Below are 12942 nucleotides of genomic sequence, written 5' to 3'. Positions count from 1 at the left end.
AAAATTAATAGATTAAATTTTATAAATATTTATAATAAATTAATTAAATAATAAAAAACATTAGGCATTAAAAAAGCACTTAAAAAAAACACATAAAAAATAATGTAAAAAAGTAAAATAATAATTATTTTATATTTTTATATTTACTTATTTATATTAATTAATATTTTAAATTATATATTAATAAAAATGGATATAAATCATATAATATTTTAAAATAAATTTTGTTTTTTCTCAAAACGTTTTTTAATGAATTATTTTTTTATTTTTAATATTTAAAATTACGATTAATAAAAATTGAAATAATTTTAAATAAAAAAACATTAAGCTTGTAAATAAATAATCAGAGTTATATATTATTAATATTTGATAGAATAAATCACTAAAAAAATAAAATGATTAATATTTTAAATATATATATTTATATATATAATATTAATTATCGAAAATTATTACAAATATAAAAAAAATAGAAATATATTAAATACTATCCAATATAGTTAACCTTATGAATTAAAATAAGACATAATTAAAAATAGGTTGAATAAGCATAAACCAATAAGTTGAGATAAACTAAATCAACTAATAATATTCAATTATAGATTGAATTTTGTTTTGTAAAACATGTCTAGTATAGTTTGTTATAATGTCATTTTCTAATAAAAAAATTCAGGTGATATGAAAGCAGTAATGTTCAAATTAATTAGTTTGATTTGAAACTTTATTCAAAATTTAATTTTTTTTATTTTTAATTATTAAATTATTTAAATAATTAATAAAAATATTAAATTTTTATTATTATTATTATAAAAAATAAATTTTAAATATAAATTTTATTAATTTATTAATTAAAAATATAAATTATTTAATTTTTTAATAAAATATTTTTAAATAACCAATATTATTATAACATTTCAAAAGTGGAAAAAGAATTTCTTATCTAATAAATTATTCTATCTAATCGATAGGATCTGAATGGCCTCCCAATAATACTATATTGATTCACCAACACTGGAATAATTTATTAATATAATTAAATAAAGAGCAGAAACACGCTTGATATTGAATATATTGTTTTTCATATTCCAATAATTTAAAATCAAAATATTAAAATATTTTTATTTTATTTTTATTAAATTTAAATTTAAAAATATATATTATAATAATTTAACTAATTAAAAATTCAAATAATAATAAATTTTAAATAAACAATTCTTTTTCAAAAAATAAAAAATCCCAAATAACACACATTCATACATTAAGAGAGCTTGTTCAGTTGATTTTATTTTTTAATTATATAATCAAACAATATTTCGTTAAGTTGATTTTAGATTAAACCAGATCAATTTTTGAGAGACACTTCTTAAAACTTATGGGTCAGTGTCTGCTTCGGTGCCTAAATCTTTTTCTTCAAATTTTTGGGGTCAGTGCCTGCTACTGCATGTTCCTAGATCTTAGTGTGGGTGAGAAATTTAATAATCAAAATAATAAAATATTATTTATTGTTTTAAAAAAGTATAATTATTATTATAAATTAATATCTTTAAAAAATTCTCCTCACTGCTATAAAAGTTTGAATTATGTAAAGGCTCAAAATTATTATCAATTAACATTTTTTAAATAAATTTAAAATTCTTTTAAATAAATAATCAAATAAACTCTAAGAACCCTTTTGATTATTTAATTTTGGATTTCTCAACAAAAACAAAATACAAAAATATAATTTTATCTATTAAATCGTTTAATTAACTAATTAAAATATTAAAATATTATTACTTTAATTTTATTAATAAATAAATAATTAAAAAATTAAAATCCAAATAACTAATTAATTTTTCATTAAAACAACTCAATAAAAATCTCAAATAATTAAAAATATAAAAAAAAAAAAAAAAGTTCCTCCAAGTTTTGATTCAAGCATTAAGAGCTACTTTAATGTTTTTTTTTATTCAAAACTACTATCAAACAAGCTCTAAAAGAAAACGTATTTTGTGGGGAATATATGGTTACGTTTGTCTATTTGGTTGTGCTGGTAATTATGCTACGATGACCTAATATTAACTACATCATTCAATGCCTTTCCAACTACCAATTCTCCACAACTCATAATTATACATATATATATTTATGTATAGACAATTAATATTCATTCATTTCTGATATCTGTATAGGTAATGTCGCCGGGAAAGATGAGAGAAGATGAGAGGGTATTGGGAAGTTTATCACCTGCTCCGGTGGTTGCGGTGCAAGGCGGAGATGAGAAGGCGGCACCGATGAGGTCGGCGGAGACACTACTTCGGCTTTTGTCGGTTGGACTTTGTGTGGCATCACTTGTTATCATGCTTAAGAATTCTCAAACTAATGATTTTGGTTCTGTCTCTTATCAAGACCTTGGAGCTTTCAAGTAATTATTTCTATTTTTATCTATTTAGAGCTTCTTTCATGTGGTATTATTTAACAAAAGTACAAAACTAATCTACTTTTTTATTCATAGTTTAGATGTATTTTTTTCTCTTTCAAATAACTCTATATCAATCAGTGGAGATGGATCCTAGATTTTATCTATAATTAATTAATTAATTAATTAATTAATGTGAGTTGACTATAGCTAGAGCTTCATTGTTGATCTTGGGGTTGTTGGGTATACATATTTAAATATTTTATTGTTTATTGATGATTTAAATTATATGATTTATGAGGGAAATAAGGAATATATAAATGAAAAATAGAAATTGATGAGGGAATATTCACATCAAACTAACTTGCCTACTACATTGGTTACTAGTTACTTATTTAAAATTATTTTAAATAATTTCTTGATTTGTTTATTTAATTAAGAAGATAACAGAGAGAGAGAGAAATATTAAAAGAAATAAATACAGAACTATTATTTTAATGTTTTGAAGACCTTGTAGTTAATATTTTATTGGCTTCAGTTTTATCAATGCTCAAACATATTTGATTTCTTTTTACTATAGTATATTTACATTAAGCCATCACTAATTATTTCCAAACCTTAGTTATAGTGATGATTTAGATGATATTTTTTAAAATAGAGTAATGATAGAAAGTAAGAATTTAATGTCATGAATGGTGTCGGGATTGATGTGTCGGGATTATGTGACAACACGTTATAAGATTTGGAAAATTAAACTATCTCTCTCCTAATTGATTCAAATTCAATCCTGTGTTGCCAAATCATTTTCGACACTATTTATGACATCAAATTATCACCCTCTATTATTATTTTTTTAGATTATTTTTAAATAATTCTTTTTTAATATATTATTTAATTAATTAAAATAATATTATTTATTTTATAATATTAAATATCAAAATATTTAAATTAAATAATCTACTCTTACATTAAAAAATATATGTAAATAACTCAAAAATTATTTTAGCCTCCTAAGTTTAAACAATTCCTTGTAATCTTAGGCTTTCTTCAAATTATTAACTATATATTTTATTAAAATTTAGATTAAATTGATAAAAAAAAAATAATAATATAAGAGATAAGTTATAGTATATAATGAAAAATAAATAGATGGAATTTATATTATAATTAATGATTGATAATTAGATAATAAAGTATTTGTATAAATTCTAACCACCCAGATTGTTTATAAAAAACTAATTCACATTTTAATTTTGTAATTTGTATGAATCAGGTTCTTGGTGCATGCAAATGGAATATGTGCAGGCTATTCACTTGTGTCATCGGTTGTCACCGCCGTGCCCCACCCATCCACTATATGTCGTGCCTGGACTTTCTTTGTTCTCGATCAGGTTACATTTTTCATACCCCATATTTAGTAAAAATCGAATTTAAAAACTTTATTTTCTGATTTATACTATTGTTTTGGTGTTTGAATCTTCATCGATAATTTACAGGTGATAACATACTTCATCTTGGCTGCGGGTTCAGTTTCAACAGAGGTAGCATATTTAGCGTATAAAGGCGACACATCCATCACTTGGAGCGAGGCTTGTGGCTCGTTTGGTAGCTTTTGCCACAAGGCAACAGCCGCGATATCAATAACATTCGCGGTGGCTCTATGCTTTGTGGGTCTTTCTATCGTCTCTTCCTACAGGCTTTTCAGCAAATACGACGCTCCAGCAGTTGCTTACAGTGCGAAAGGGTTAGAGAATGGGACACCTAACCGGCCCTAAATACAGTTGCTGTTCTAGTTAAAATGCAAGTACAATTTCAAACTTTTACAAATTGAAATGTTTTCGCTATTATTATTATTGTCAAATTGCTTATCTTGAAAAACAGTGTTATATGAAATGTGTTTCACACAAATTCAAATAAAAGTCAACTATAATAAGATCATACAAACCTTAATAAAAAAGGACAATATCTCATAAGTTCATAAACCTTGATTAATTCATGCATAAAATCCTATATAGCAACTCCTTGGTCTAATGAAACATTCTGAATTTATCCAACTCACATACCGAGTTTGTCGTTATTATTGCCTCGCGTCACAAATTATATAAAGTTATAAACAGGATAAGTCTTTTTCCTAAATGGATAAAGTAACAAACTTGACCATAAGAAAAAATCCAGTTTCTTGTAAATATGCGCCCTCCCCCATCATTCATATAATCTACTAGGAACCTGCAAACAGTTGGCCAATTTTAGGAGAAAGACACCAATTATGGGTAGTAACAAACAAAAAAACACAAGGAAACCATATAATAATGAAACCAAATGAGAATTCGAGGTTGTAGATCCAGATGGAATCTCATTTGAAAACATGGTGTACCTGAGCTTATTCTATCACATATCCATATCCAAATATGCAGTTCTGATTAGGCTGGGTGAGTGCTAAAATATCGACACAAGGCATTTGAAAGTGACATGATTTCTTGTGTATCCCAACACCTACCGAATATTGATAATCATTCATATCCAGATCCGGATACAAAAATGTTTCAAATAAACGATAGAAAATATGATTCAGCTCAGCAATTTACTACATACTCCTCAATGGTGGGACTGATCCACAAGGTTGAAGAAAGGGAGTTGAAACCAACTCAATCAAGTTTGTTATTGATGGGAATTTAATGTTTGGAAAGAAAGGTAAAAGGGAAATTAATCACCTGATTTCAGCTTTGTCCTCCACGACTTCGACTTAAGGAACGACGTGCCAGCATTTTTCTACTAGGCGTCAAACGGTCATCCTGCATTTCATTACATAAAGGGGGGGCATTCACTTGGTTATTTAGAAAATTCCTAGAAACTAATTAGAAAATATTTACTTCTGGCCAATACAGAAAAGAAGTCTCAAAGATTAGTGCAAACAGGACTAGTCAAAAGAAAAAAAGAGAAGATTACCTCTGATAATAAGAGAAGCTAATCATTTTTTTCTTTTTCTGAAACTAGGGTTTATTCCTAGAGAAAGCTAGCACAGGCCTAAAGCTATAGCCCCAAACTTCAATTAAGGCGTTCTTAGTGAGACATTTGATCTCTTAGACTAAACTCTTTCTGCTTGAGTTACCCTAATGAATTGTCTTGTCCACTTTACATGGTATAGATTTTTGACAAATCAGATGACACAGATTATTTCAACAATACATGTAATTCCTAATAGGTTCCTCCATGATTATAATTAAGAAAATCTCTATAGTTATGAACAAAATCAAACAGCCATGAAACTAAAATGAACTAAAGAACATTTATAGGAAAATCCTTAAGAAGCTAATGACATAATTGGAGAAAACCAGGGCCTTGTATGATCAAGTTTTTTGGGGGGGAAATAATTCCAGTTTAATGATAGATTTTAAAAAATTGGATTATTTGGGTCTAAAGTACAAAACTAGGGGAAATAATTCCAGTTTAGTCTTATATTTCTAAAAATTATTATAAAGACAACAAAAAATTAGGGTATTTTAGTTGATGATTTGAATAATGAAAGAATTTATTGGTAATTTAATGTTAGATTATTTGGATAAATCCAAAAAATCAACAAACAAATTCTTGAGCAGAGATGGGAGCTTTTGTTATTATTTAAGGCACACATTTCAAAAGGCATCTAGAATTGTGCAGGTGAGAGGGAAACAAAAGTTTAAAGGAGATCAGATGTATGCTATTGCTACCTTTATTCTGGATTTAGAATTATTTTCTATTTTTGTAAAATGGTCATGAAGACTCAAACTCGTGACCTTGTAGCCATAAGCCTTAGGACCACTGAGCTAAACAAGCCTTCTATTTTCTAAAACTTAATCAGTTGTTAAACATTTACATAAAGGAACTGTTAGAAAAACCTTGTAGAGTGATGCAGCTGATTCAGATTCAACCGTTTGAGCTGGGACATGTCCAAGTGATTGGAATGCATCCAGGGCATCTAGTGTCAACTGCCAACCACAAAGTGCTAAAGCACCAGAACTCGAGTTGGAGGCACTGCCGCTACTACAAATTGCCACTCCAGCCGCTGCAACATTCACATTTACCCAAGGACAGAAATAGCTGTGATATTTAATAGGATCAAATTCAATGGGATCTTCGTAGTTGCTTTCAACATTTGGAGGCCCTGAACAAGAGGCATGATCCAAGATTTCATGAGTACACACCATGAAGCAAGGAAAGCATGATCAATGAAAATGTTGGTGAAACCAAGAAGAATTCAAAACGAACTCCAGGAGTCTTGTGTTAACAACCATCTTCATTAATAATATTGAAAACAATGTAAAGCATAATATACAGCAATTAATGATAAATAACATTCTCATTTACAAGGCCACGTTAATTCTAAAATAGACGATGTTCAACGTTATCTTAGCCACCCAAGACTAATAAAGTACTCCTAGAGTCAATTACGTCTTAATCTGAACTCAATCATAGAGATCGATCCATTTTCATATTGAAACATGTAATGGATAGCTTAAAGACATGATTTCATTAAAAAAATCAACATCAACCTTGAACTCAACAATACTAAATTAAAAAGGCTCTGCTACTAGTCACCAACTTTAGACCTTTGTCCTTTCACAGTATAGTATTTCCTCTGGAACTTGTTTGATCTTGGCGTTATTTGAAAATTCTGGGTTATAAATTCAAAATCTTGTTTGATGAAAAAGTGGATTATTTGAGATTGTTTGGGTTTGTCCTTTTGTATTTAAAATTTAAATTTCGAAAAATAAAGTAAAGGTATTTAGTTGACGAATTGAGTGATTTGATAGTTGAAATGATAGGTTATGTGATAAAGTTTTTTTTTAAATAATCAAATAATCCAAGATCAAACAAGCTCTTGAGGGTAAATAAAAATTCCTTTCAAAATATATGGCATGTTTTAATAAAGGAGTATATGTGTGAAAGGTCCATGTAAAACAACCAGTCTATAGACAAAATTGTACCTATCCCATTTATTGCCAAGTCAGGATATGCACCGTCATCAACTAGTAAAGCCTTAGCAGTCTGAGTGACTTCTTCCTTTGAAGCATCAAAACCAGAGTATACAACAGCATTACAAGAAAGAGAAGGATGGATACTGCTCTCCCGTGGTAAAATATTCGCATTACTAGTTTTTTCACCACTTTCAACAGATTCAGCCTTTGCTGACCACCCAAATATTTTCGAGCCACTATCAGCCCTCCCTATTGAACGAGAAATCAAATCTTGACTGTCACCTTGACGATACTCAAGGCCCACTTCTCCAGGAACAAAATCACCCATCACACCACGATCTGGAGCAAATTCACCAGTTTGCCCCTGGTTTTCAGTTATTTCAGGAACTGGCTCCACATCACCAATCCCACTATCAGTTCTATGAACAGATATATCAATCCCGTGAATTTCAGCTTCATGACTTGCACCCATTCCAACACTACCTCCGCTAATACCAAAGCTTTGCCCCTCTCTCCCATAAGGAGTGGTGGTGTCAGCATTTAGCAATTCTTCACCATCGTTAGTACTACTAACACCCATATCACCTACAATCCTTAAACCGACAGCACAGTTACTTTGTTGAGCTTGGTTACTATAGTTAAACTCTGACACCTCATTCAAATCTGGATTCCTGAAAATTGATGGCGAGGGAAAATGAACGTCATCCATATCACCTGGATAGTTTTCAACACTCTCCATAGAATTTTCGTCATCATGACAAACAGTGTCCATTGCAATCACTGAAGAGACCTGTGTTGAATCTCTAGTTGATGGGAAACCAAAAACTTGTCTTTGGCCATACGCTTCAAGGTCAAAATTCACTGAATTGCTAGGACCTGCACCTGACGAATCTCTTCCCTGAAAGAAATTATAGGTATCGAAAGCATCTGATTCACGTACACGCTTTGATGGGCCAGCTGAATACTGTATGCCATCATCAACTTCTTCTCCATCACGATCAATTACAGTTCCTTCAACACTATCTGCTTGTTGAATTGCTAAATTTGGCCTGTCAGCTGTACTACCTCCTTCCTCTAGGTGCCTTTTATGTGAACTGGGACCTCTTGATTCATATGAAGCTGCATGGCCGCCAAGCTCACTGCCTGTCGGCTGCCCAATGATTAGATCTCTTCCCACATTTGCATCGCGATTTTGTCCAGACATCTCTGTCATGTGCAATTGAGGAGAGGAGATTCCACCACCCATTGTTAGGGCCAAGTCAATGCCAACATTTGTTGTTCCAGCTTCATCTTGATCATCCACCTGCTCAGGAGGAACCCATCCACTAATTCCACTGGCTGCACTTACTCCCCTAGTCAGGACAAGTTTCTTGCTTGTCTCAGGAATACCAATGGTAGTAGGGGCAACATTAGTAGGACGAGACACAGTTAGGAAGTCCCATATCCTAGCTGTGGCTCCACATAAGCTACAATCAAGTAAAGGTGATCTAGATTCACATTTAGCCTCTGGACCAATTACTTCTTTCTTCCCCAGATCTTTTCTGCCGGTAGAAGATAATGCCTTTTTGCTAGGGGCAGCACCATGCAGATGACCTTTCCCTTTAACAGGACCAGTTGAGCAACCATTCCTAGCTGACTGAGCAGAATGCTCTTCAGAGTCCTGAATATTATGATGCCACCTTGGCTCCCATCCACATAAGCTTATCAGCTTCTGAGCCTAAAAGAGACTCAATAAATTAGACAGGGAAAATCAAAGATATTTAAGAAACATAATAAATTTACCAAACATCATACACGGTAGTATGTGCTGAAGGCTTCGTCTCGAGTTTTCTCAGTTACTGAGCAATTCTCTGTCCCAGCTGCAAGTGCCAGTGAACAAGCTAGTAAGCGCTCAATTTCAGGGCCTCGAGTTGACTGCATCTGCTCAATTGCAGTACCAGAAACAACTGGCAGGGAAGAGAACTGTAGAAGTCCATCGCAACGGTCCTTGTAACCCCCGATAAGAGCTGATGGTGGAGCAGGAGGAAACTGAGCCAAACTCTCTGCACAGCTGTTTCCTCTCCAAGGGCATGTTGTTTTGTGCCCTGCATCCAACTGTTTGGCAAACTCTGCTGCAGAACCATCAGCTTCATCAAGAATATCCAAAGAACAAATTCATCAGTTATCAGGAACTACAAAACCCCCCTCTCCCGTGGGACCACAAGAATGAAAATAAAAAAGGTGCCCACAACTCAAGAAATTGAAAATCAGAAATGAAGATATCGATTTTCCTCGTTCACATCATGCTGCTCCAACCCTCAAACTGCATGAATACCCAACTCAAATCTGATATTTATATATCCCTAGCAGAGACCCATTAGGATAAATGAACTTATTGAGCACCAAGTTATTATTCTCTAAGGACAGAGGACATTTATTGTAATAGTTTAGGCCCATTAAGAGTAGTATATAAGGGGTAATTAGGGATAGGTTATAATGAATGATGAATTGTAGCTGGAAGACAACTCTATATTCCCACCTATTTCTATCTAAGTCTCATCTCCTCTAACACTCTATTATCATCTCCTTCTTGGTCTATTGCTGCTACTGGTTTTAACCACTAAATCAGTACTCCAAAAGTAACCACATAGAGACACATGTATCGTAAACATTCTATACTGACAAAAAAAATCAATTCATTACCTAAACAGACTGTAAACATCACAATAATTATTCATAATTTAAGGTTTTCTTACTGATCCCTGATCAAGTAAAGGACTGCAATTCATTGATTTTACAAGATAATTGTACATAATAATATCACCTATGAGATCAATGCAAAAACAATAGATAAAGTTTCACCTTGGTCAGGAGCTGATACAAGAAACTCTAGATTTGCATTGCACGACTCACACTCAATCTTATCAACATCAATATTCATCCAGCCTCTTCTAGCACATGCCAATGAACTGGCAGCCTATTAAATGGAAAGGAGAAAATTTTTTATAAAGAAAAAGGAATAATTTGACAAAACAATAAGCAACATTAAATAATCTTCCTCAGAACATATGTGCAACACAGGAAACCCATTAAAGAATGAACAATCAAGGAATACCAAAGAAATGGAATGTCCTAACTATTTACTAGTCAAACCACATATCTTCTGCAAATTCTTTCTTAAACCTATTTCTTGATATTTTTATCATTTTGAAGAGTTCTCAAGGATGTATTGTATATCATCCTCATCTTTTAAAACAGCAAGCTGCAAAGTATTAGTACACCAATCATACATTTAGATGGATCAACAAGTAAGAAGGTTCCTGATGTTGGCACAATATCATTATTGAACTAAAAACTTGCCATTGAATTCCATTGTTTTGGCTGAGATCTACTTTGTCACTAAAAGTTTGAGGTGAAAAAACCCATTAAAAAGTGACTAACATCTACATTTGGAATGTTGTAGAAGAAGTCATAAGAAAAAACACTATCTCACCAACCATAAGGAAAAATGTGTGCATTTTTCCCGATCAGTGCTCAAACTATAATTGGTTCATCTAGAAACAGCCAAAAGCCTATATTTGGAAGCATTTAAATTTTATTTGACATAAAATTCTCACATGTAAAAAAATCAAACTCAAAACAAGCAATAAGTACAATTTTGATTGTTGCTTCCAAATAAGCTAAATAGTATCCGTCATACAGAGATGCTAGAAACGCAATGTCCCAAAGGCTGGATAGACTGTTTATGTAATACTCTCTTATCATTTAGTTCACATTAACCACTGTGATGCTGGCTTAATCCCACAAAAATGACTAGTTATTAAGTAACAGATAGTATAACTTCGGCCAGGAAGAACATTTTTCTTCTATACTGATCACAACACATAGATTCTGAATCTGAGTTGACATCAACAATTTTCAATAAAGAACTTGAGACACACTACACAAATCTAAAGTATGTTAAAGGAAATAAATGTCCTAGACACAAACCTTAGGTTTTCCAAACCAATTCTCAGGGTTAAATGTAGATAGTCGTCTGAGCAAATCGCTCCTTTCCCATGGTCTACAAGAGGAACGTGATGATCCAAGGGCAGAACCACAAGCACTTGTGCTCACCGATGCACGCAGCTGTTGTGAACCAACAAGTGACAAAGCAGTCTTCGAACCTTGTCCATTACCAAGCCAATCTGTACTTCCAGCATTTGCTAGTATTGCAGGAGATGATGCTCCTGCAGAACTGATAAAAGATAAGTAGATAAGTGATTGCAAATCTCAATAAAATATCTATACTCTCTGTCAACTAAAAAAACAAACGTATACTGAAAAAAAGAATAAATCTTCCATCATAACAGAATATAAAAATAAAATCAGATACATCAAATCCACATAGATTATCTACATAATCTTCTAGCAGCTTCTGATCAAACTTAAATCACTATAGATAAAAATAACTAATTTCGTCAAACACTGCTTCTAATTGACCAAACTGTAAATACAAAGGCTCAAACAAGCCATGGATGAAACAATTGTTAATGTCATGTAGCAAATTTCTAATAAGTTCAATTCTGAAATCAATCCGACAGACGCATAGATGTGATCCTCATCTACATGTGAAGATTCAAGTGTGCCCTAGGCCGAAAATAACGGAAAGTGAGAGCTTACCTTGCAGCTGGAGTAGGTGTATGCGGCGGTGAAGATGATTTCGGAGGCAATAGCGGATCGCATGAAGAGCTAATCGCCTCCTCCTTCATATTCTCTCTCTTCTTCTTCTCTCTCTCTCTCTTCGGAGTGTTCTTTATCTTCTACTTCGTCTAGCTTTGCAGTATCTCGCCGCGGGCCAAGAAATATACAAAATAATTTTCTGTTTTTATTTTTGGGTTATTTACCATAAATAATTCTCATTTATTTTATTATTAATTAAAATATTAAAACAAATTATTTATTTTCCTATAAAAATATATATATTGTATTTATAATTTTACTGTTTTTTAACTCAAATAATTCTCATTCTTTCATACTATATATTTTAGGTTATTTAAATAATTTTATTTAGTACATAGTTATACAAAAAATAGATTCTTTATAGAAAAAAATAAAAGTATTAAAATTTAATAAAAGATATTTATTTTAAAAAATAAATAATATTTTAATGAATAAATTAATTAATTTAATTGATGAATAGATAAGTGGGAGTATAATAAAATATAATTCAAATACTTATTATCTCATAAAGCCTACTTTAATGTAAAAGTGGTTGATTTGAATTATTTATATAAAATATTTAATATTTTAATTTATAATATAAATAATAAGAACCCTTTAAATAAAATTATTAAAATTCAAAAAAAATAATAATAATAAGATTATAACAACAATATTTGATGGAATTATTTAGATTCCATCTAAATTAATCCAGATTAAATAATATTGGTAATAATTTATTTTTTAGAAATTTGAACTGAAATAGGTTATCAAATTAAATATGTCTTAACTCTTGGAAACCCTTTAAATTAAATGATTAAAATTCAAAAATAATAATAATAGGATTATAAGAAATAATATTTTATGGAATTATTTAGATACAATCTAAAATAATCTTGGTAAAAAATT

General features: G+C 30.9%; 2 protein-coding genes across 4 annotated transcripts; one reads left to right on the top strand and one right to left on the bottom strand.

The window, feature by feature from the left end:
• Nucleotides 1–2153: 2153 nt before the first annotated feature.
• LOC124910235 (CASP-like protein 2A1) lies at nt 2154–4290 on the top strand. Its single transcript, XM_047450852.1, has 3 exons — nt 2154–2404; nt 3672–3789; nt 3895–4290. The coding sequence occupies exons 1-3, from the start codon at nt 2175–2177 to the stop codon at nt 4171–4173; spliced, it is 627 nt and encodes a 208-aa protein (XP_047306808.1). The 5' UTR covers nt 2154–2174; the 3' UTR covers nt 4174–4290.
• Nucleotides 4291–4368: 78 nt separating this feature from the next.
• LOC124910234 lies at nt 4369–12158 on the bottom strand. Of its 3 annotated transcripts, none has more exons than XR_007096401.1 (9): nt 11995–12158; nt 11323–11569; nt 10195–10309; nt 9148–9479; nt 7363–9070; nt 6274–6539; nt 5110–5190; nt 4773–5005; nt 4369–4624 (listed from the first exon to the last, which is right to left on the bottom strand). XR_007096401.1 is itself a non-coding variant. In XM_047450851.1 (8 exons), the coding sequence occupies exons 1-7, from the start codon at nt 12081–12083 to the stop codon at nt 5116–5118; spliced, it is 2832 nt and encodes a 943-aa protein (XP_047306807.1). In that variant the 5' UTR covers nt 12084–12158; the 3' UTR covers nt 4369–4624; nt 5110–5115. The 3 variants fall into 3 exon arrangements, 1 of the variants encoding a protein (XP_047306807.1); XR_007096400.1 differs by having other exon boundaries at nt 4773–4891; XM_047450851.1 differs by lacking the exon at nt 4773–5005.
• Between the last annotated feature and the right edge of the window lie 784 nt (nt 12159–12942).

Source organism: Impatiens glandulifera, chromosome 7 (genome assembly GCF_907164915.1).
Source record: "Impatiens glandulifera chromosome 7, dImpGla2.1, whole genome shotgun sequence".
Classification (NCBI taxonomy): domain Eukaryota; kingdom Viridiplantae; phylum Streptophyta; class Magnoliopsida; order Ericales; family Balsaminaceae; genus Impatiens; species Impatiens glandulifera.
The sequence above is the reverse complement of the archived record's forward strand: the minus strand, read 5'-3'. Positions and strand labels throughout refer to the sequence as shown.